Genomic DNA, 26,747 nt, shown 5'->3' with positions numbered 1-26,747 from the left:
ACTTAAACGTACTCACATTTTCCAATTCCTCACCATCCAACCTCGCTGTACATTCACTAACATCACCTCTCTCAAAGACCATCACTTTACTCTTCCCTACATTCACCTTTAGATTCCGTTTCTTACACACTCTCTCAAACTCATCCACCAAGCCTTGCAGCTCCCCTTCGTCTTCGCTCAACAACACAGTATCATCTGGAAACAACAGTACAGGGAGTTTCCAAACACTATCCTCTCTCACCAGGGCCACTCCAACATCCACTACCCTACCTTGTACCTCTTTTATTACCCCATCCATGTACAGATTGAACAACCATGGAGACATGACACATCCCTGTTTCAAACCAACTTTCAAAGAGAAAAATTCACTTAGTTCACCATCCACACGCACTGCAGCCTTCGCACCATCGTACATACTCTTCACAGCATTCAACAACTTCTCATCTACTCCATATATTCTTAACACTTTCCACAATCCTTGTCTATCCACCCTGTCATATGCTTTCTCCAAATCCATGAAAGCCCCATACAACATCTTTCCCTTCTCTAGAAGCTTTTCCACTAAAGATCAAAGAATGAATATCTGATCTACACAACCGCTTCCCTTCCTAAAGCCTCCCTGTTCTTCTCCAACTAATTTCTCTGTTCTTTCTCTAACTCTGTCTATAAGTATCCTACCATACACTTTTCCTATTATACTAAGAAGACAGATGCCCCTATGATTACCACACACTTCTTTTTCCCCTTTTCCTTTGTACAAGGGAACAATTATACCTGACTTCCAATCCTCCAGGACTCTACCTTCCTCCCAGGCCAATCTGCACATCTTCCACATCCATTCTACTACTATCTCTCCCCCATGCTTCAGCATTTCACCACACACTCCATCAATTCCTGGGGCTTTCCCCAATTTAACTTTCTTCATTGCTTCCACAACTTCTATCCTACTGATTTCTTCCTGTCTTCTCACCTCCCTCCTTCTCCCAGCCATTCCCCAGCCACTTACACTCGCATTACTTCCATCCTTTACGTTCAACAATTCCTTAAAGTGTTCCCTCCATCTGTTCACTTTTTCTCCCTTCTCCACTAGTAATCTACCATTTTTATCTTTCACTCCCCTGCTGACTTCACTTCCACCCTGTCTTACTCTTTTCACTTCTCTCCAGAACATTTTCTTACAGTCCCTCCACTTTACACTCAAATTCCTTCCAAATTCCACATCCACTCTCTTCTTACTCTCTCTTACTATGTTAGGACTCCATATTATAATTACAAATCATAATAGATAGATAGATAAATAGATAGATAGACAGCTCTATGCGAGCCTGGGAATGGGAAATGATCTTGCAAGTTACACTGAGGAAAAGCTGATGACAGACTAGGAAGTAGCCAGTCAGGAGATGATTCAGTTAGTTGTCAGCAATACACCAGGTGAACAAAGCCTTGTTGACCATACACACACATACTCACACACAGGCTTCTAGAACTTTCCAACCACAGGGAACACACGTGACACGACTCCTGTTTCACCAGAATTTAGGAAAGAGAGCTCAGAAGGAGACAGGCCATAGAACAGGCAGGTAGTAGGGAGAAGGGCTTAGCAACTTAGAAGAGAGAGAGAGAGAGAGATAGCGGGACTCTACTTTATACTTCGCTCTGTGTGAGAGACTTGTTAACATTATCAAGACAAATAAAAATAGTCCCATACTATTCTTTATCTCTCCTGTCACTACATGACAAATGGGAACCAAGATTATCTACTTACAAAGCTACTCAAGTATAACAACCGCTTGTCCACAAGTCTAATATATATAACTTCTCTACAAGTAACTACAAAGTCTTTTTATGACATTTGGTGGCAGCGGTGGGATGTAGCAGAGGGAGGAGGGTGAGGTCTGGTGGTAATGAGTTATGAGTCATGTCTCACTCTTCGTTTGTTTGTTTTGTATTTTCTTACTTGATGTATTCTTGGTCCTTTTTTCTTGTGATGTACTCGTTGTAGGATGAAGACTGCCGCTACTTGTAGGTGCGTGTAGAAGATTATACAGACAACTCGTAGAGTTGTTACTTGTAGTTGATTGTAGATGGTTGTAGTTCGTTCACTGTGGAACTGAAGTTAATCTTGTAGAGTGTCGCCTGCTTTTGTAGAAAATCACTGTTGATTCGAGGACGAGGTGTGTTCTTTTCGCTACTGAGACAGTATCAGCTGTGAAAACATCTACACCGAACCCAAACAAAGAACAAAATCGATCGCGACCAGAAAGCAGGTAGACCAAACAACCAAACATGACAAGGCCTCGATCACAGACGCCGTGCTACAGGCAGTTTCATAAGTTTTCGTGCAGCCCGAGCAGGTCTCGCGCCATAAACAGCACTTCTTATGGAAATCACATCGTAGGTCACAGTCAAGGGATAGGTCCATTCTATGTCATTATTGTGCAAAACCAGGACACACGAGGTATGAATGCTTTATCAAAGCAAAGGAGGACAAACAAAAGACACAAGGATTTCGTCCTTACTGTAGGCATCATAGATACCAAGGTCACTGGATCAGTGATTGCAAAACAGTAGAAAAAATTGTGTCTATGTTCAAATCGGGGGAAGACCAAGTCATGACAAAAAACGAACAAACGTAAAGAAAAACAAGTCTAAACTTCACATAGCAGGCATGTTGGGAAATGAGTGTATCTTGATACCAGCTGTATGTGAGGATCAAAACGTTTCCTTATTTTTAGATACAGGCTCTCCAGTGAACTTAATAACACATGAAGAACTAAATAGAATTCTTAAAAATAAAAAGATAGTAACTTTTCTGGATGAAGCTGATTTAGATTTATACACAGTAGATGGACAAGAAATTACAGTGAAAGGTATGATAAAATTAAATATCAGTTTCACAGAGACTACAAGACCATTCTGTGCATTTTTCTATATCGTTGAAAACTTAGCAATTAAAGCTCATATGTTACTGGGTTTAAGATCCATGAGAGCTGAGAACATAACCATACTCCCACAAATGAATGGAATAGACTTTGACAATGAATTCATAGAGGAAATAACTTCAGAGACCTCACCGATTGGTAGAAGAGAGCCAAAAAGAATTGGTAATATTAAAGGCCTAAACAAACATACACAAACAGATGAGTGTATAGATCCACTCCCACCACCAACCCCATCCTCCAGAATTAGTGACCCAGATAACAGTATTGATTTATCAATTTTTCCAGCCCATCTCACTAATGATTTAGTTATACCAACTAATTCATACATGAAGGTTACCATAAAGAGCATATTACGGAATAGTACTGTTCTTGTCTTAGAAGAATTATGTAAAGTAAAGGGATTGTCAGTAGAAAACGCATTATGTCATACGAACGACGAAGGGCAAACTCAGATATTCATAATTAATCACAGGAATGGGGAAGTTCAGTTGAAAAAGGGAACTTGCATAGTTGATATTGAAAAATGTCCCGCCCCTGTGAAGGAAATAGTTATAGCTGGAGTGACAAGTGAGATAAAATCTACGGATAGAGAAAGAATATAAGAGAATTTAATTCACTCAGGTGAATTTGATGAAGAAAATGATTTGTTAACCCTGATGGAAACACACATGGACACCGTAGCATTGCCCGGAGAACAATTAGGGTGTACTAACTTGATTAATCACATGAATAATGTGCACCCAGAAACACCACCAATTTTCGTACCAGCTTACCGCATACCACACTCCCAACGTACACTTGCAAATCAGTATGTCGATGAAATGTTAAAACTTGGAATTATTGAGCCTTCAGTCTCCCCGTGGAATGCCCCCTTATTCTTCGTGCCCAAACGAAATGGAGAAATGCGTGCAGTAGTGGATTACCGTAAACTAAATAATCACACAATCCCAGACAGATTTCCCATGCCATTGCTAAGTGACGTTCTACAGAATATTGGTCCTGAGAATAATATATTCTCGACCATCGATCTCCTAAACGGCAATTATCAGATTCCGGTATCGAAGGAGTCACGTAAATACACTGCCTTTTCAACAGAGGCCATTATCAATATACTAGAATGCCAATGGGACTGAGGACAGCCCCAGGCACATTCCAGCGTCTGATGAATTACGTATTGTCCGGAATTTTAGGACAAGGAATATTTGTTTATCTTGACGATATTATAATCGCAACGAAGAATATTAAGGATCATCTCAGGAAATTAGACTTACCCTTACAAAAGCATAGTGATGCTGGTTTAAAAATTAACCTTTCTAAATGCAAATTTTGCTTTAAGGAAACAAATTTCTTATGCCACAAACTAAGTTCTGATGGTATTCACACCACTGATGACAAAATACAGGCAGTGAGAGATTTTCCTAAAGCCACTACGACTGACGAAGTTAGACAATTTTTAGGTCTGGCTGGGTACTATAGGTCATTCGTACCACAGTTCTCTCATATAGCTTTTCCTCTATTCCAACTACTCAAAAAAGATGCTGTATTCCAATGGGAAGAAGAACAAAAAAGGGCATTTAACAATCTACAAATTAAAAACAAATGCACCTTGTTTAGCATATCCAGATTACACAAAATCATTTCTTATTTGTACAGACGCATCAGTTAAAGGATTAGGGGCTGTACTGATGTAGGAAGATAAAAGAGGAAAAAATCAACCAATTGCATTTGCCAGCAGACAAACAAGAGGTGCAGAGAAAAATTATTGCACTACAGACTTAGAGGCACTTGCAGTGGTTTTTGCATTACAAAAGTTTCGAGATTTGGTATATGGTTACGAAATCCACTTATTCACCGACCATAAACCACTGGTGGGTATGTTTAGAGAAAAACTCCTTTCTGGGAGGAGAGCAAGATGGAAATGTACAGTTGAAAACTACACTGTACAAATTCATTATATACAAGGTAAGATGAACATAGTAGCTGAAGCATTATCTATGAATCCGAACACAATTCAGGTCGCGGCGTTAGATCTCAAAGGAAATATCCCAAACCACGAGGATATCGCAAAGGCACAAAGACTTGACCCAATATGGTCTAAAGTTATATACAAGTTAGAAAGTGGAGATGACATACAATTACCCAAACTGCATGTCCCACTTGAACAATTCACAATGGTCAATAATACATTATACAAAATTAACTCTAAACAACCAAAACGCCAAAGAAATACTAACCAGTTGGTAGTACCTAATGACATGATACCCCAAGTATTACGAATGATACACAACAGCCAACATGCAGGACATCCTGGAAAGGATAAGACTTAGAAGAGAGAGAGAGAGAGAGAGAGAGAGAGAGAGAGAGATAGGGAGATAGCTAGCGGGACTCTACTTTATACTTCGCTCTGTGTGAGAGACTTGTTAACATTATCAAGACAAATAAAAATAGTCCCATACTATTCTTTATCTCTCCTGTCACTACATGACAAATAGGAACCAAGATTATCTACTTACAAAGCTACTCAAGTATAACAACCGCTTGTCCACAAGTCTAATATATATAACTTCTCTACAAGTAACTACAAAGTCTTTTTATGACATTTGGTGGCAGCGGTGGGATGTAGCAGAGGGAGGAGGGTGAGGTCTGGTGGTTATGAGTTATGAGTCATGTCTCACTCTTCGTTTGTTTGTTTTGTATTTTCTTACTGATGTATTCTTGGTCCTTTTTTCTTGTGATGTACTCGTTGTAGGATGAAGACTGCCGCTACTTGTAGGTGCGTGTAGAAGATTATACAGACAACTCGTAGAGTTGTTACTTGTAGTTGATTGTAGATGGTTGTAGTTCGTTCACTGTGGAACTGAAGTTAATCTTGTAGAGTGTCGCCTGCTTTTGTAGAAAATCACTGTTGATTCGAGGACGAGGTGTGTTCTTTTCGCTACTGAGACAGTATCAGCTGTGAAAACATCTACACCGAACCCAAACAAAGAACAAAATCGATCGCGACCAGAAAGCAGGTAGACCAAACAACCAAACATGACAAGGCCTCGATCACAGACGCCGTGCTACAGGCAGTTTCATAAGTTTTCGTGCAGCCCGAGCAGGTCTCGCGCCATAAACAGCACTTCTTATGGGAAATCACATCGTAGGTCACAGTCAAGGGATAGGTCCATTCTATGTCATTATTGTGCAAAACCAGGACACACGAGGTATGAATGCTTTATCAAAGCAAAGGAGGACAAACAAAAGACACAAGGATTTCGTCCTTACTGTAGGCATCATAGATACCAAGGTCACTGGATCAGTGATTGCAAAACAGTAGAAAAAATTGTGTCTATGTTCAAATCGGGGGAAGACCAAGTCATGACAAAAAACGAACAAACGTAAAGAAAAACAAGTCTAAACTTCACATAGCAGGCATGTTGGGAAATGAGTGTATCTTGATACCAGCTGTATGTGAGGATCAAAACGTTTCCTTATTTTTAGATACAGGCTCTCCAGTGAACTTAATAACACATGAAGAACTAAATAGAATTCTTAAAAATAAAAAGATAGTAACTTTTCTGGATGAAGCTGATTTAGATTTATACACAGTAGATGGACAAGAAATTACAGTGAAAGGTATGATAAAATTAAATATCAGTTTCACAGAGACTACAAGACCATTCTGTGCATTTTTCTATATCGTTGAAAACTTAGCAATTAAAGCTCATATGTTACTGGGCTTAAGATCCATGAGAGCTGAGAACATAACCATACTCCCACAAATGAATGGAATAGACTTTGACAATGAATTCATAGAGGAAATAACTTCAGAGACCTCACCGATTGGTAGAAGAGAGCCAAAAAGAATTGGTAATATTAAAGGCCTAAACAAACATACACAAACAGATGAGTGTATAGATCCACTCCCACCACCAACCCCATCCTCCAGAATTAGTGACCCAGATAACAGTATTGATTTATCAATTTTTCCAGCCCATCTCACTAATGATTTAGTTATACCAACTAATTCATACATGAAGGTTACCATAAAGAGCATATTACGGAATAGTACTGTTCTTGTCTTAGAAGAATTATGTAAAGTAAAGGGATTGTCAGTAGAAAACGCATTATGTCATACGAACGACGAAGGGCAAACTCAGATATTCATAATTAATCACAGGAATGGGGAAGTTCAGTTGAAAAAGGGAACTTGCATAGTTGATATTGAAAAATGTCCCGCCCCTGTGAAGGAAATAGTTATAGCTGGAGTGACAAGTGAGATAAAATCTATGGATAGAGAAAGAATATAAGAGAATTTAATTCACTCAGGTGAATTTGATGAAGAAAATGATTTGTTAACCCTGATGGAAACACACATGGACACCGTAGCATTGCCCGGAGAACAATTAGGGTGTACTAACTTGATTAATCACATGAATAATGTGCACCCAGAAACACCACCAATTTTCGTACCAGCTTACCGCATACCACACTCCCAACGTACACTTGCAAATCAGTATGTCGATGAAATGTTAAAACTTGGAATTATTGAGCCTTCAGTCTCCCCGTGGAATGCCCCCTTATTATTTGTGCCCAAACGAAATGGAGAAATGCGTGCAGTAGTGGATTACCGTAAACTAAATAATCACACAATCCCAGACAGATTTCCCATGCCATTGCTAAGTGACGTTCTACAGAATATTGGTCCTGAGAATAATATATTCTCGACCATCGATCTCCTAAACGGCAATTATCAGATTCCGGTATCGAAGGAGTCACGTAAATACACTGCCTTTTCAACAGAGGCCATTATCAATATACTAGAATGCCAATGGGACTGAGGACAGCCCCAGGCACATTCCAGCGTCTGATGAATTACGTATTGTCCGGAATTTTAGGACAAGGAATATTTGTTTATCTTGACAATATTATAATCGCAACGAAGAATATTAAGGATCATCTCAGGAAATTAGACTTACCCTTACAAAAGCTTAGTGATGCTGGTTTAAAAATTAACCTTTCTAAATGCAAATTTTGCTTTAAGGAAACAAATTTCTTATGCCACAAACTAAGTTCTGATGGTATTCACACCACTGATGACAAAATACAGGCAGTGAGAGATTTTCCTAAAGCCACTACGACTGACGAAGTTAGACAATTTTTAGGTCTGGCTGGGTACTATAGGTCATTCGTACCACAGTTCTCTCATATAGCTTTTCCTCTATTCCAACTACTCAAAAAAGATGCTGTATTCCAATGGGAAGAAGAACAAAAAGGGCATTTAACAATCTACAAATTAAAAACAAATGCACCTTGTTTAGCATATCCAGATTACACAAAATCATTTCTTATTTGTACAGACGCATCAGTTAAAGGATTAGGGGCTGTACTGATGTAGGAAGATAAAAGAGGAAAAAATCAACCAATTGCATTTGCCAGCAGACAAACAAGAGGTGCAGAGAAAAATTATTGCACTACAGACTTAGAGGCACTTGCAGTGGTTTTTGCATTACAAAAGTTTCGAGATTTGGTATATGGTTACGAAATCCACTTATTCACCGACCATAAACCACTGGTGGGTATGTTTAGAGAAAAACTCCTTTCTGGGAGGAGAGCAAGATGGAAATGTACAGTTGAAAACTACACTGTACAAATTCATTATATACAAGGTAAAATGAACATAGTAGCTGACGCATTATCTATGAATCCGAACACAATTCAGGTCGCGGCGTTAGATCTCAAAGGAAATATCCCAAACCACGTGGATATCGCAAAGGCACAAAGACTTGACCCAATATGGTCTAAAGTTATATACAAGTTAGAAAGTGGAGATGACATACAATTACCCAAACTGCATGTCCCACTTGAACAATTCACAATGGTCAATAATACATTATACAAAATTAACTCTAAACAACCAAAACGCCAAAGAAATACTAACCAGTTGGTAGTACCTAATGACATGATACCCCAAGTATTACGAATGATACACAACAGCCAACATGCAGGACATCCTGGAAAGGATAAGACATTCAACCAAGCCCAGCTGTTATTTTACTGGCCTTCATTACGAAAAGATATAAACAATCATATAGACAAATGCGAATCATGTGCGAAACACAAAGGATACCCAATCACACCTGCACCGATGGGTAATTACCCTGTACCACATCAACCATGGGACGTTGTCGCTGTTGATTTACTCAAGATGCCATTATCATACAATAATAACCTATACTTATTCGTAGCAACGGATCATTTTTCCCGTTATGTCATTTTAGCTCCAAATAAAGATGAGACAGCAGAGACAGTAGCAAAGGCAATAACAGATAATGTAATATGTCGCTTTACTACCCCAAAGGTACTAATAAGTTATAATGGAGGAGAATTTAATTCTGAGATCTTACAAGAAATATGTAAACAATACAACATCAAAAAGGTTAACGTTTTAGCCTATCACCCAGCATCGAATGGGTTGGTAGAGAGACAAAATAAAAAAGTATTAGATGTGCTACGACACATTCTCAGTGAAAATTATGCAAGCTGGGATGATTGGATTCCCAAAGTAGAAGCCTCAATTAATGGATCTATAAATAAATCCATAGGTGACACACCACATTTCATTATATATGGCACGGATAAAAAATTACCATATGAGCTCCTAGAAGGTGACAGCATGCCTATATACAATTACGATGATTACTCTAAACTCCGTTTACGTGAATTCCAGGACATTCACAAAAGAGTCAAAAAACAATTAACGATGTCCAAGGAAGAAATGACGGAGGCATTTAACAAGAAGGCAAGAGATTCACCTATCAGCTTAGGAGACATTGTTTACGGTATCATTCATACGAGAGACAATAAATTATCCCCAAAATTTGAGGGCCCATACAGAGTAATTAACATAAAAGCAAACAAAGTTTTAATTAAGTCACTTTCAAGTGGCGAGGAGAAACAAGTTCATATTGACCATTTAAAACGAGTTTCAAGGGAATTATCCCATAATTATTCAGCCTCGGATACAACCGAACAGGCGAACGTACCTCAAGAAACCAAGCAAGAAAACAACAATGATTACAAAAAGAAATTAAGGTCATATACCAAACAATCGAACATAGGTGGAACTGTTCCAATCAAATCTACAGTACATCATTTACGAGAATTAAATATCGATTTAAACTCCTTCTGTAAATGAAATAACAATCAACCGTAACGCACATCATCACTATCATCGACCGCAGCATGACCGGATTCATATGTCAGGACTGCAATTATTACAATTATGTAACTACAAACGATATATAACAATTATGTAACGACAAACGATTGCATTATGTTACACTTGCTACAATTCTGTAACTACAAACAATATGTACCATTTATGTAACAGTTGCATTAACAAGATGTAACTTTAACTACAATTATGTAACTACAAACAATATGTAACAATTATGTAACGACAAACGATTGCATTATGTTACACTTGCTACAATTATGTAACTACAAACAATATGTACCATTTATGTAACAGTTGCATTAACAAGATGTAACTTTTATGTAACTTTAACTACAATTATAAGGCCAAGACACTTATGTAACAGTTGCATTAACAAAATGTAACTACAATTATAAGGCCAACACAATTATGCATTACCACAATATTATGTAACAATTCATAAAATATTACATTTATGTATTACCACAATATTACTACAATATTATGTAACGTCATACCATTATACCGCAATTCTGTATTACCAGAATCATCTTACAAGTTAGGTGAAATATTAGACATTACTAAAAGGATAACTCAATATGTAATGTATAACCTAGCAGTATTACCATTGCACAATTATATGCGTATGTCTGTTATACATACACAACTTTCAAAATGTTATACAACAACCATTGCATTTATTCAAATATGTATACAACTTGTTTAAAATGTAATATTACTGGATAATTGCAATTTACTATGAATATTATATGTATACAATATTATAATCAATATTATGTACTAATAGATTAGCATATGTCAATGATAATTGCTGTCGGAGGACCTCCATTGGCGTGTACCGAGCATATGTTAGGACTCCATATTATAATTACAAATCATAATAGATAGATAGATAAATAGATAGATAGACAGCTCTATGCGAGCCTGGGAATGGGAAATGATCTTGCAAGTTACACTGAGGAAAAGCTGACGACAGACTAGGAAGTAGCCAGTCAGGAGATGATGCAGTTAGTTGTCAGCAATACACCAGGTGAACAAAGCCTTGTTGACCATACACACACATACACACATACACACAGGCTTCTAGAACTTTCCAACCACAGGGAACACACGTGACACGACTCCTGTTTCACCAGAATTTAGGAAAGAGAGCTCAGAAGGAGACAAGCCATAGAACAGGCAGGTAGTAGGGAGAAGGGCTTAGCAACTTGGAAGAGAGGGAGAGAGAGAAAGAGAGATATTGAGATAGCTAGCGGGACTCTACTTTATACTTCGCTCTGTGTGAGAGACTTGTTAACATTATCAAGACAAATAAAAATAGTCCCATACTATTCTTTATCTCTCCTGTCACTACATGACAAATGGGAACCAAGATTATCTATTTACAAAGCTACTCAAGTATAACAACCGCTCGTCCACAAGTCTTATATATATAACTTCTCTACAAGTAACTACAAAGTCTTTTAATGACAACTAATCTTTTCACCTCTCTCTTTCTTTCCACATATAACTCTCTCTTCTGCCTCTCAACTTCTTCCACGCCCCTATTTCTCATCCATTCATTGTATGCTTTCTTCTTTTGTGCCACAGCCTGTTTCACCTCTTCAGTCCACCACGCTGTTCCTTGCACCCCCCTCCGTCTTCTCTTCCTTCCAGACACCACATCACATGCTGCACATATTTCTTCTGTAAATATCTTACACACACCTTCCACGTCTCCCATCTGCTCCAATTCATATTTGCCCAATCATTCCTCCATTCTCTCATATACTCTGCCTTTTTCTCATCCTCTTGTAAACTTTCCACTCTCCTTGCAACTACTCTTTCCTCTCGTCTTTCCCTTCTTTTATTCCTCCATCTTACTTGCATTCTAATTCTGGCCACCACCAAGTAGTGATCAGAAAGTCCACTCCCCCAATTTCTATACACTCTTGCATCCTTTACATATCTTCGCATCCTTTCATCCACACACACATAATCAATCATTGCCTTCCTTTCATTCAGTTCACCACCCACCCTTCTCATGACTCGCCATGTATACCTGTGGATCATTTTATGCCTGAAGAGGGTATTGGCTATCACCAACCCCCTCCCAGCACATATGTCCACTAATGCACTCCCATTCTCATCTATCTCAGCAGGCACACCCCACTCACCAACTATTCCATCCACCTTCACATTCCCAACTTTACCATTCATATCACCGATCAAAAACACTCTCTCATTCCTTCTAAACTTTTCCATGCACACTTCCACATTTGTCCAGAACTCTTCTCTCACTCTTCTAGCACGATCTTGCGTTGGTGCATACACACACACAATCGCCCACATTTGTATTCCAACTTTCAACTTTACCCACACAATCCTTGACCCAACTGATCCATACTGTCTTATGCTCCTCTTCCATCTTTTACTCACAATTATACATACTCCTTCCTTTGCCCTCTCATTCTCACCTACTCCTGCACATATACCCCATCCATACTCCCATTCTCTCACACTTTCTCCTCTCCATTTTGTTTCAGTTTTTCCACATACATCCACTTTCTCACCCTCAAGCACCTGGACAATCTCTCTCTCTTTCACCTCATCATTCGCTCCTCTTACATTCCATGTACTCATTACCAAGTCCTTTGTCCGGTCCTGGGTCGTCATCGTTTGGTCAGTCCTTGTCCGAGGCTTCTTGTTTGTTTTTTTAGTTAGTTGTTTTCCGGGGAGGGGCACTAACCCTCCGCCAACCCTTTTAGTCGCCTTTTACGACAAGCAGAGATACTGGGGGAGTATTCTTGAAAAAACCCCTACCCCCAGGGGGTCTTGAAATATATATATACAAAAAAGAAATAAGGTAACTGATAGTCCCATACACCTGGAATTGGCTAATTATCACCTGACAACACCTCATGTGCACTCGTTTGCTAATTTCCCCTGGTAATTTCCTCTTGAAATATGCTGTATATCTATTCTCGTAATAAAAATATATATATGAAAGGAAGGGAGAAGCCTAAGTGATATTTACATTCACCTGGAACTACCTAATTTATTATGCATTGTCTAGATTTCCTACCTATCATTTCATAGCGTATATATTAGCAGCTGTCTCCACGCTGACGTTGGCAGTCCTTCACTGCCCCTAGGCAGCATCATTCAGTTTACTGTCGTCTTTCAAGGTGAAACCATGTCGGATTTGTGCCTGTCCAATTCTGCCGCTTTTTAGCCCCATGCAAAGGGCCCTGTGACCTCTACCCCTACTAAACCTCGTGTGGAAAGGGGTAAAGGGCTAAGTGATCGCTGTGAAACGTGAACTGGCTAATTTATCAATGATAATGATGGACAATGACTACGATCTTTCTGGTGACTCTAAAACAGTGCAAGTGGAAATGTAAATAATGTGTAAACTGCAAGTGAAAGCAATGAATGTAAATATAACTGAACAGTGGAAAATAGTTTTATAAGTTACTGCAAGTGACAGTGCATAACATAGTGTAAATAAAATGGAAATATAAATAATGTAAATAAAATAGACAATGTAAACAGAATTGTTAATGAGTAGTAATATAAGAATACAAGTATATATGCTAGGAGTAATGAAAGTGAAAGTTTCACTCTAGCATGTATGAATACTATGAGTTATGAAAGTGAAAGTGAAAGTGACAGATTCGCTCTCAACACTAGTATACAGGATGAAAAAGTGAATACTACGTATTTTACTGAAAGAGAAATTGAATGCCTACAGTGACAATAAATTTCTATTACTGAAGGAAATTTATGGATAAAGACTGCAGATATAAATAAGTGTTATATAGTAATAGAAATATAAAGTGTGAGTGTTTTTATGAATAATAAATGACAAAATACCAGCGGCGAACGAGCGCAAATGGGAAAATGGTATGCGCTCGTAATTTTCATTGCTTTCACAGTTTTTTTTTTTTTTTGGTGTATGGATTCCAAACTATTTGAAAATCATAGAATAGTGTTTCTAGTAATAATATCAGGCGGTGGTAATCATATTATGGGGTGTCGAGAAGTGTAATGTGGAGACTTCATTACTCAACTTCAGAAGTCTCCACAAGTCATACGGTACTTGACGAAGGCTCAACAAACATCCCAGGAGAAAGCTAAAGGTATGTACCATAGGCATATTTAATTATAACATTCTAGGACTAATAACTGATTTTTTGGCAAATATTTTTACAAAGTCTGTCAGAGCGCGAATATCGCCACGGGACATGCAAGGAGTGCCAAAACAACCCCGCGGTTTAGGTGTTAACTGGCTGGCCATGAAGTTCTTGTTTCCTGTACTTTTGTTTTCGTTGTACTTTATTCTGGCTTCCTACATACAATGGTAATTGCCATTAGTGAGGTCTCTAGTAGTTACTCCATTCACTACACCTGCCATTCCCAGCAACTATTGCCATCAACTGCTTCCTCAACCATTGCGTCAGCCATTTCTATTAACTATTTTCTCGAAACATTACCATAGTCCACTTTCTATCAACCATTTCTTTATCCATTTTCATCCACCATTTCATCAACTGTTTCCAATAATCATATCCTACAGTTCTTCCTCCAGTGATTGCCTTCAGACATTTTAATTTCCTCAGCTATTTACTTCAACCATTTTCACTCCGCCAAACATTTCCATCCACCAATTCCATCAACCATTCTATTTCTTCAACCAATTCCCACTACCATTTTAACTCTACCAACTATGTTCATGCACCTGTTTTGTCAACCAATTTTCACTTCCCTCCTGCACTTGCCCCACCTGGCATGGAAAGAAGCCCCATCCCCCTAAGTACACATAGGCATCAGTGCAACTACCAAATGCAATTATACATTAAATACATATCAACATTTTATAGCCTCTGTAAACTTAGCCTGGTGAGGGTAGGCAATGAGTTTACTGGTGAGCAAACATGAGGAGGGTGGAGTACGCACATGCGCACACAACCCCCATATAAACTTACACTAGTACACACACATACATAAGAATAATAAAAAAAAAACTGAAGAAATCAGTCAGTTACACACAGATAAACAGGCATATGGAAAAAAGATAAACATATAGATTCTTTTCTCAACATTGCAGTTTCCTGTAAGCCAGCTATAATTCACAGTGCTGGGTGGCAATCATATAATTAAATAACGATGTAATGTGGAGCCAACAATTGTGCCCCTGTTAACAAGGTGGAGGGACGCAACTGCGGCGTCCATCCAGGGGCAAAACCTCCACACTTTTTCCCATGTCTCGCTGTGGCGAGACACTGTGCACTGCAAAGGAACATCGGTTCTCCACCGGACATTCTGTAGGGTCGATTGCTTGTCTGCCATTGATGGATTCACAATGCCAGACAGATCGTGCTTACTACTACTATCACCATTGCTACTCACCACAACTGCTGTTCTAGTATTTTACAAAATAATTAGGCATGACTCAAATGCCTTGATATAAAACTTAAAGAAAGATGTTTAACCTATCATGTCCGGGGGTTATTTTCACCACCCAAACCACGAGCAGGTGTATTTCTTAAAAATTACCATTATTTAAACCATTATTTCTTGGTTAAACCTATAATATAAAATTATAGTATAATATGCTCTTATAATATGATGGAATAATCATAATAATAATACAATAACAATAATACTACAAAACACTAGATCATGTATACATGTCACCCGGATGTCCCCAGGTCATCATGTATACATGCCGCCTGGACAGGAGGAGTAAAACAAAATTCTATGGGCACGTCCACACGTGCCCTCGAACATATGTTGGCAACACAGCTGGCAACATGTTTGGGTACATGTATGCAGCAGTATTTGGACAGATGTATGCAAACATGTTTCAGTGCAGCTTTCGAACACTGGCAGCAGAATTAATGGGATAAGTGTCTCCATACCAGGCAGCTGAGACTACATCATGATATTGCCAACATGATCAGGATGATGTTGTTCCCAGCATGTTTGCAGCACGCTCCTTACTGTGTTGCATGCATGTTGCCAGCACTTGTTCGAGCACATTGTGGATGCGCCCTATTACATACATAACAATAAAAATAACTCATTACTTTCATTGTTTTTCTATTACTGACAATGTTGTAATTTATAACCTATCTAGTAATCGTTCACTGCGTGCTATCTTGTCACACAATTTAGTAAAATTATATGGCATCGGACTGAATCGTTATTTCCTGAAAATCGCCGGGCACATCAAGACACAATCAAACCCCTTTCCTTAGATCCAGTACCTGGTATCATGTTTAATTTTATATGTCCAGCATTACTACCCACATCGCTAGGACATGGCAAGGGTTCAATATAAACAATGTTCTAGGGTTGAAAGACTTACAAACCTGAGTCCGAGATCGGAAATCATATACAGATGGATATTCTCTAACAAGCCAACCACTGCCGGTAAACAATATGAATCAGACGGAATGCTTACCAGGCAAACATTCAAAGACAATGGAACAGTTTAACTCACTCCAACTTTTATGACTCAGGATCAACTGGAGGAAAAAATGTCTGGCATAAACCAGAATACAGTAATAAAGTTCTCCTGAACACAGTGGAACTAATAATACAATATTAATACCCAGGCTGTTATGGCTTGTTCCAAATGTGTAAAATCACTTGCTCTTAACTTGGACTGAATACGGTACTAAACCTGGCCCGAAGTAAGAGGTAGTAGAACTAATGTTAATACCCTTTGAATCCTAGACTTTCGACAAATTAATATCGTCAGGCGATACCTACAAATGAATGCTAGAGAGAGAGAGATCCAAATGATGGACACTCTACTTGCAGTCATACACATGCATTTGCAGTCTCTCTTTCTCTCTCTCTCTCTCTCTCTCTCTCTCTCACACACACACACACACACACACACACACACACACACACATACACACTCAAGCAATCTCTCACGAGTAAACATTGGCACATACCCACACTCTAGAACACTAACTAAAGTGTGGGTATATATATATATAACATAAATGCATACATACACACAAAAATTTTCTCCCTCACATAGACGTATACAAAACGTAAGGTACTGTACATAAATAAATACACACACACAAACATGTACACCCAAGGAAAGTTCCGTGTTATACACTCGTGTTATACTCTCGTCCACACAAGGTCCCTTTAGGCAGGTGAGGCTCTGAGTAAGTAGTGCTCAGATGGGGTAATGAGAGCTGAGTGAAAGGCCATTAGAGAGAGAGAGAGAGAGAGAGAGAGGGAGATTTTAGTCAGTGAGAGAGAATATGGTAAGATCGAGTAAAACATTTGACAATAATAAAGGAAAAAAAAAGTAAGCAAAAGATGAAGAACAAGTGAACAAACAAGATGGAAAAAAAAATTACCAGTATTTTTAATAGAGGGAACAAAAAGGTAAGGGGGAGAATAACGGATGAATAAATACAGTATTGGAGAGAGAGAGAGAGAGAGAGAGAGAGAGAGAGAGAGAGAGAGAGAGAGAGAGAGAGAGAGAGACATTTATACGACTGTGAATGACGACAGGAGGTGAAAACCTTCAGAGAGGCAATACTGGATATAATATGTTAAAGAATATATATATAAAGTGGTGACATTTCGAGATATAGGACAGCGTTTCTTAACCTTTATCGACCTCAGTATCCCTTGTAATAAGGTCTCAGTTCAGCCAGCACGCCTTTACATCTAGTTACTGGGACAACAGTTGCTACACTACTGCAAGGTTACAGTAAAGTGAAGTATTGCCTAACAGTTTACTTTATACATTCTCAAAAAAAAAAAAAAAAAAAAAGGACTAAAAAAACCAATTAAAAATATAATGCGGCATTTCCCAGCACCCCTTAAAATGGATTTCAGCACCCCTGGGGATGCTAGCACCCCGGGTTAAGAAACGCTGATGTAGAGGACTACTGGGTCTTGGGAATAGGCACTAAAGCCTTTGTCCAAAGTCGGACACGTAAATTATATATATATATATATATATATATATATATATATATATATATATATATATATATATATATATATATATATATATATATATATATATTTTGCCCCTCCCCGGAAAACAACTAATTAAAAAGTCGAACAAGAAGCCTCAGACAAGGACTGACCAAATGATGATGACCCAGGACCGGACATAGGGTATCGTAAGTGCAACATGGAATGTAAGAGGTGCGAATGATGAGGTGAAAGTGAGAGAGATTGTCCAGGTGCTTGAGGGTGCGAAAGTTGATGTATGTGGAGTAACTGAAAATAAATGGAGAGGTGAGATTGTAAGAGAATGGGAGTATGGGGGGTATATGTGCAGGAGTAGGTGAGAATGAGAGGGCAAAGGAAGGAGTTTGCATAGTTGTGAGTAAAGGATGGAAGAAGAACATAAGAGAGTATGGATCAGTTGGGTCAAGGATTGTGTGGGTAAGATTGAAAGTTAGAATACAAATGTGGGCGATTGTGTGCGTGTATGTGCCAACGCAAGATCGTGCAAGCAGAGTGAGAGAAGAGTTCTGGACAAATGTGGAAGTTTGCATGGAAAAGTTTGGAAGGAATGAGAGAGTGTTTTTGATCGGTGATATGAATGGTAAAGTATGGAATGTGAAGATGGATGGAATAGTTGGTGAGTGGGGTGTGCCTGCTGAGATAGATGAGAATGGCAGTGCATTAGTGGACATTTGTGCTGAGAGGGGGTTGGTGATAGCCAATACCCTCTTCAGGCATAAAATGATCCACAGGTATACATGGTGAGTGATGAGAAGGGTGGGTGGTGAACTGAATGAAAGGAAGGCAATGATTGATTATGTGTGTGTGGATGAAAGGATGCGAAGATGTGTAATGGATGCAAGAGCTTTTAGAGGTTGGGGGAGTGGACTTTCTGACCACTACTTGGTGGTGGCCAGAATCAAGATCCAAATAAGATGGAGAAATAGTAGAAGGGAAGGATGGGAAGAAGGAGTATTTGCAAGGAAAGTGGAAAGGTTACAAGAGGATGAGAAAAAGGCAGAATATAAGAGAGAAGTGGAGGAACGATTGGCCAAATATGAATTGGAGCAGATGGGGGACGTGGAAGGTGTGTGCAGGATATTAACTGAAGAAATATGTGCAGCATGTGATGTGGTGTGTGGGATAAAGAGAAGACGGAGGGGGGGTGCATGGAACAGCGTGGTGGAATGAAGAGGTGAGACAGGCTGTGGCACAAAAGAAGAAAGCATACAATGAATGGATGAGAAATAGGGGCGTGGAAGAAGTAGAGAGGCAGAAGAGAGAGTTATATGTAGAAAGGAAGAGAGAGGTGAAAAGATTAGTAAGAGAGAGTAAGAAGAGAGTGGATGAGGAATTTGGAAGGAATTTGTGTGTGAAGTGGATGGACTGTAAGAAAATGTTCTGGAAAGAGGTGAAGAGAGTAAGACAGGGTGGAAGTGAAGTTAGCAGGAGAGTGGAATTTAGAAATGGTAGATTACCAGTGGAGAAGGGAGAAAAAGTGAGCAGATAGAAAGAACACTTTGAGGAATTGTTGAACATAGAGGATGGAAGTAATGTGAGTATAAATGGCTGGGGAATGGCTGGGAGAAGGAGGGAGGTGAGAAGACAGGAAGAAATCACTAGGATAGAAGTTGTGAAAACAATGAAGAAAGATAAATTGGGGAAAGCCCCAGGAATTGATGGAGTGTGTGGTGAAATGCTGAAGCATGTGGGAGAGATAGTAGTAGAATGGATGTGAAAGATGTGCAGATTGGCCTGGGAGGAAGATAGAGTCCCGGAGGATTGGAAATCAGGAATAATTATTCCCTTGCACAAAGGAAAAGGGGAAAAAGAAGTGTGTGGTAATCATAGAGGAATTTGTCTTCTTAGTATAATAGGAAAAGTGTATGGTAGGATACTTATTGACACCGTTAGAGAAAGAACAGAGGAATTAGTTGGAGAAGAACAGGGAGGCTTTAGGAAGGGAAGAGGTTGTGTAGATCAGATATTCATTCTTAGATCTTTAGTGGAAAAGTTTCTAGAGAAGGGAAAGAAGTTGTATGCGGCTTTCAGGGATTTGGAGAAAGCATATGACAGGGTGAATAGACAAGGATTGTGGAAAGTATTAAGAATATATAGAGTAGATGGGAAGTTGTTGATTGCTGTGAAGATTATGTATGATGGTGCTAAGGCTGCAGAGCGTGTGGATGGTGAGCTGAGTGAATTTATCTCTTTGAAGGCTGGGTTGAAACAGGGATGTCATGTCTCCATGGATGTTCAGTCTGTACATGGATGGGGTAATAAAAGAGGTACAAGGTAGGGTAGTGGATGTTGGAGTGGCCCTGGTGAGAGAGGGTAGTGTTTGGGAACTCCCTGTACTGTTGTTTGCAGATAATACTGTGTTGTTGAGTGAAGACGAAGGGGAGCTGGAAGGCTTGGTGGATGAATTTGGGAGAGTGTGTAAGAAACGGAATCTAAAAGTGAATGTAGGAAGAGTAAAGTGATGGTCTTTGAGAAAGGTGAAGGGAGTGAATGTACAGCGAGGTTGGATGGTGAGGAATTGGAAAATGTGAGTACGTTTATGTACTTGGGTAGTGTGATGAGGGTGATGTGCTTGAAAGGGTACAGCAGGGAAGAAAGGTTGCTGGTTCCTTGAAAGCAGTGATAAGAAACAGGGAAGTGAGCATGGAAATGAAAAAGTTACTACATGACAGTATTGTGATATCACAGTATTGTGATACCAAGTGAAGCTTGGACGTTGTTGGAAGGACACAAGTCAAGAGTGAGAGCAGTGGAAATGAGTTATTTAAGAGGAGTCTGTGGAGTCACATGGAGAGACAGGCTGACAAATGATGATATAAAGGAGCGTTGTGGTGTGGATGTGGATGTGATAGGAAGTGTTAGGAGGAATACATGAGGTGGTTTGGCCATGTGGAGAGGATGGAGGGTGAAAGACTGACGAGGAGAGTGTATGTGAGTGAGATGCAGGGGGGAGAGGGAGGGGGAGGCCGAGGATGAGATGGAGGGATGGGGTGGAGAGGTATATGAGAGAGGGGGGTGTGAGTTGGGAGCAGGGCAGTGAAATGGCAGGGGACAGAGCGACGTTGAGGCGATTTGTTTGTGGCCACCCCGACCGGGATTGAGGCGTCTAGCAATATATATATAGATATACAGTATACATATATATATATATATATATATATATATATATATATATATATATATATATATATACACTTCCAGACGCCATAATCCCGTAAGGGGTGGCCATTTGACTTTGGGTTATTTGCTTTACAGGGAGGGGCACTAACACTACACCAACCCACTTGCTGAGACATGGGGAGCATGTATGGTTTGGTTGTATGGTTACCACCCAGCATTATAAATGGTTTCCTGGCTTACAGGAAACCGTTTGGCTTGTCACTCAATGTAAAACCACCTGTAAAGGGAAGAAAAGCAATAAGAAGTGACAAGAAAGTTGGGAGAAATAGGAAGAAAGGAAGGCAGGCACAGAAAAAAGAAATATAAAGGCTAAGGAAGAAGTAGGCAGCACTACCAGAACATCAGTTTGACCATTCTTGGAAACGGTAGCTAATGTTGACTCAAGAGAAAGGCCTTTCACACGCACAGTCTCAGGCAAATTGAGAGCATCCATTCCCTCTTTCACACCAGGCAAACGAACAGTCACACGAGTTAGCTCATCTGGTTGTAACTGCCCGCAGTCAGTCACCACCGCATTGGCCTCGTGTGCATTTGCCATGACCTCCCTTAAAGTGGCAGAAGAAGAAGAAGGAGCGGTAGGTACAACTGAGTCATCATTACCCACAGGTGATACTTCATTAGACAAAGTGGGAGATTCAGTGGTAGTCTGCATAGGGTTAATGTCACTAACAGCTAACATGGGGTAAGCTCTATTCACTGCAGAAGGTGCATGAAAGAATGGCAAGGACTTCGACGGGGCGGTGTAGTGCCTGTCTCTATATACAACTGAGTTGGAACTGGTTACAATACCTATCTCATGCTCACGGAGAGTAGGCAATCCTAACTACCCATCTGAAGAAAGCACAAATTCCGGAACCACATAAAACTGAGCTTCAACTGGTTGTGTCTCTAGCAAACTAGAAGGGCAAGGTAACCACACCTGTAGCATTTGGGTGCACACCATTAAGTCCCATCAAATCAAGTGGGGGAAGGTGACGTGAAAAGGTTTTTCCCAGTTGCTGCTCAGTCTGTTTTAATGAGACCTCTACGATTATACTGACACAAGAGCCAGTGTCAAGAAGTAGGGACATTGTAAAAGACTCAAGATAGACCGCAAATGACGTAGCATTTGGTCCTGGCCCTACATTCACTACAGTGGTACCCACAATAGCTGATTTGACTCTACCATCAGAGTCTACCCCTGGTCGGCGGTTGGAGGCTGCTGGGCATCCCCTGACGACAGAGCTGTGCTTTGGGTACTAGCAACCTGATTTTAGCAGCTGGGGTAGAATGACACTCGCTCATCCAGTGAGCATGGAACTTGTGGTGATGACACCACTTTTTATGGCAGTTTGGTGTTCATGATGATGACATGCCCTGAGCAGGAGGGCCTATCTTTGCATCTTGTTGAGGACTCTGAGAGTCCTTCATGTCCCTTTGAAGTTTAAATCACTTTAATAAGGGTTGAACGTCCCTATGACAATAAAAACACTTTCTTCAGGGATTAGAAGTGCTAGTATCTGTTGCAGAGGTGGGCTTCTCTGTCTTTCTGTCCTTCTTGGGTTTTTCTGCACGTTGCTGTCCCTGAGTAGACACGGCTGAGGCCACAGGGAATGCTTCAGGTTGTAACTGCAGCTTCATTCGCATCTGACAATTGAAGTCATGTAGGGTTAGTGCAGGTGTGAATTCCAACTGCTTTGCAATGCGCTGTTGTCTTGGTGTCAAGACCTGGGAGTAGCAACCAAAAGTAAGTAAGGACAAGAATTTATCCAGGGGTATTGCATCCTTGGTAGCATTCAGCTACCTTGAATTACCGAATGCTTGCTCTAAGGAAAGTTTGACAATCTGAGCAAAGCAAGCAGCTTCCCTGTAATCCATGCAAGCTGCCTTCATGTGGGTATCATGCAGAGCCATAAGCAAAGCCATAACATCACCCCCAGCGAACGACATAAAGCCCACGTCGGCCACAAGTTCTGCCAAGAAGTCATCTGCATTATCACAGGTACAGTAAAAATCATCACCCATGAGAGGGCCGGTTGGAGCGTCTGTGGTCTGTGAAATTCTACCATGTATAAATTTTAACTATCACTCTCTGATGCAAACTGCCTTCTGCCTATCTAATCTTTCATCTGGCACACAAATACATACACATGCCACGTAGGATCAGTGTCATCCCATAGTTGTATCGGTGCATTGTCTTGAAGTACAGTTAAACCCTGCAAAAGAGACAGTTGTGTACCGGATACGCAGGTACTAATCCTTTTTATTTGCCTGCATATTGTCTTCCCCATTCTCAGAGGCAGGTGGCTGACAAGTTGGTTAAGGAGATGATTGAGTCAGGCATACTCGTAGTCCAAGATTCGACTTCTTGGAATTCACCACTGTTTCTGGTGCCAAAGAAGGATAGTACCATGAGACTGGTTATAGATTAACGCCGCCTGAAAGCAGAGACGATCCCAGATCGTTATTCTCTACTTCATTTGACCGATCTGTTGCAGAGTCTGGGGAAGAATAACAAAGTGTTCTCCTCTTTGGATCTTCTCTCGGGATACTGGCAAGTCCCTCTGCTTGGGACTCTTGCCCCCTTATAGCCTTCAGCACTGCTGATGGGCTTTACAAGTTTGTGAGGTTACCCTTCGGCCTTTGTAATGCACCTTTGTGCTTTCAGAGATTAATCAATGAAGTATTTAGGGGACTCTCAGGGAAAACAGTGTTTGCCTACTTAGATGATGTAGTGGTCATTAGCGAGGATGTGCCTGAACATCTGAGGAAGCTCCAACAGGTCTTTACCAGACTCAAGGAGGCTGGTTTAAAGGTTAAGTTTTCAAAATGTAGGTTTTTGAAGAAGGAATCATCTTTCCTGAGTCATGTTGTTGACACCAGAGGTATCCAGACGGCCGATGACAAAGTCGCAGCTATCCGAGACTTTCCTACACCTACCTCAGTCACAGCAGTGTGCAGCTTCCTTGGATTGTTAGCGTACTATCGAAGGTTCATTCGAGAGTATGCAAAAATGGCCTCTCCTCTCACTCAACTCTTAAAGAAGGAGGGTCCATTTATCTGGAGACCTGATCAGAAGAGGGCCTTCACTGATTTAAAGGCAGCATTGATCTCTGTACCTATCCTATCCTTCCCAGACTTCAACAAGCCATTCACTGTCTTTACCGATGCTTCTGGTACAGGTCTTGGAGCTGTTCTGACCCAGTGTGATGCATCTGGCATGTACTGTACAGCACAAACCAATAGCTTGTGCGAGTAGAAAATTTAATGATGCTGAAACACTCTACTCAGTTACGCATTTGGAAGCCTTAGGTGTTGTGTGGGCTTTTAAACACTTCTGTGATCTCATCTTTGGGTATGACATCATAGTTTACACAGATCACAAGGCCCTTACTGATCTCTTCAATGGTTGCAATCGGTCTGGCAGACTTGCAAGGTGGTTCTTGATCATTCAGGACTACCATCCTGACATAGGATATCTACCTGGAAAGGTGAAAGTCATGGCTGATGCATTGCCAAGGAATGTTCCTGTCACTGCACCTGTGGCAGACACCATTCTGTCCACTCTCTCTCTAGACAGGATTCGGTCTGCCCAACGGAGTGATTCCAAGTGGTCTCGTGTCGTGTGAGCTCTTGAGTCAGGTGATCCACTTACTGATAGGGATGTCCCTGGATCATTGTCTGATATTAATAGATGGTGTCTTAGTGCAACATTTGGATTCTGATGTCATTCAAGTCGTGGTTCCTTCTGAGCTGATTCAGGATGTGTTGGTTCTTGAACATGATTCTCCCCAGGCGGGTCATCCTGGAGTGGAGCGCTGTTTGCTGCAGGCTCATAGACATTTCTACTGGCCTACCATGCGCTCTGACATTAGGGCCCACTTTCAACGCTGTTTGTCACATGCTTAGCGCAAGGGCTTGACTGAGCCTCATGCACCAGTGTCCAACACCTGCTAAACCATGGGACACAGTTGGCATTGACACACTCAAGGTCCTTTGTAGTTATAACGACTCCAAAGGTCTTGCTGTCTGACAATGGCACAGATTTCCAAAATGAATTAATGAGTGAGATTTGCTCCCAGTTCAACATTGCCCAGACCTATATAGTGGCCCATCATCCTGCTTCTAATGGCTTAGTCGAAAGAGCTAACAGGAAGATTCTGGAGGCTCTTCATTACGTGGTTCTACGTTGCCACTCGTCTTGGGATAAATGGATTCCTCAGATAGCCTCTACCATCAACAGTTCCATTAATGCCTCCATAGGAGAGTCACCTCAATTTGTTCTGTTTGGTGAGGACAAGCGGCTTCTGTATATTCTTCTTCTGCAGCGTCCCAGTCCTGTGTATAATGTTGACGATTATGCTAAGGTTCATTTAGCCGTTAGTCAGGACATCTTTGGTAAGGTTCGTAATATCCCTGGATGCTTCAAGTCAATTGATGGTAGATTGCCAGCACCAACATGCGCAGCCAGGTGATATTGTTACCGATGATTTGGTCTTCGTGGCTGAGCCAGACTGCTCTTCTAAGCTCTCTCCATGTTTCTCGGGCCCACTACGTGTCATTCAAGAGGAGCTAGGTAATAAGTTGCGTGTTCAGGAGTTACACACCGGTGCTGAACGAGTTGTGCACACTGACAATTGAAAGAAAGTTTGCAGTGATTTCCCTGTTCCGTTGGAGGACACTGATTCCTCCTCCCCCTCTTCTTCAAATCTTCCTTGGTCATCATCTAGCATTGATAATTACAGAAGCAAGCTAAGTTCTGCCACTCACCATGTGTAAATCATTCATATGTATCTGCATTGTATCCTGTACTATTCAGTTGTACTTTTTGCAGGAAATCATGGTAACTACACTTCTCTGCCTTGGACTTCTGGTGTCGGCCCAGGGGTTCCCTGTTCCCAGCATGGTGCATCTTGGTGCGCTTGTGGCTCCAGAGGGCTCCTTTCTGATTGTGGAGGATGTGGACAACGTCAAATACGACATATTCTTCATGGGTCAGGTCTCGGCGCAGATACCTATCCTGGCCCAACATTTTGGTGGTTTGAGAGGGTTCTTTCAACCCCTCCTTACCATGGACTCCACGAATGTTAGTGCCCTGGATCCAGCGCTGGCCACGTCTCTCCATCTAGCACTTGAGAGGATGAACACATTTCGTGACCGAATCCTTGACCTGTCCAACCAGTTCCACACCAAATCTCTCAATGTGGGTCATAAATCTGCATCCTTCCGTCAACATCAAAGATTATTCAACCTTGGAGGACTGATACTCAACAAGCTCTTCGGCACTGCTCAGGCATCTGATGTGTCTGCATTAGGTAAGAGACTGAATGTGATAGCTCATGTAGTCGAATCACAGAATAAGCTTCTCACTTATGAGCTTGCTGAGTCTGTGAAATTTAGGACCCATGTTAACACTGTTG

General features: G+C 40.6%; 1 protein-coding gene across 1 annotated transcript in view; it reads left to right on the top strand.

Annotated features, from left to right (window-relative positions):
* The window catches only part of LOC145400515 (uncharacterized), a 42,467-nt gene extending 19,877 nt beyond the window's left edge, over positions 1 to 22,590 (top strand). The window contains exons 2-3 of the mRNA XM_080273038.1: positions 21,849 to 21,954; positions 22,520 to 22,590. Coding sequence (XP_080129164.1) covers positions 21,849 to 21,954; positions 22,520 to 22,590 — 177 coding nt within the window. The remainder of the gene's footprint in view (positions 1 to 21,848; positions 21,955 to 22,519) is intronic.
* Positions 22,591 to 26,747: the final 4,157 nt, after the last annotated feature.

This window comes from Coenobita brevimanus, chromosome 52, assembly GCF_032717465.1.
Source record: "Coenobita brevimanus isolate Jiangsu-jjx chromosome 52, ASM3271746v2, whole genome shotgun sequence".
Lineage (NCBI taxonomy): Eukaryota > Metazoa > Arthropoda > Malacostraca > Decapoda > Coenobitidae > Coenobita > Coenobita brevimanus.
Note: the sequence above shows the minus strand (reverse complement) of the source record. Positions and strands in the feature narration are given on the sequence as shown.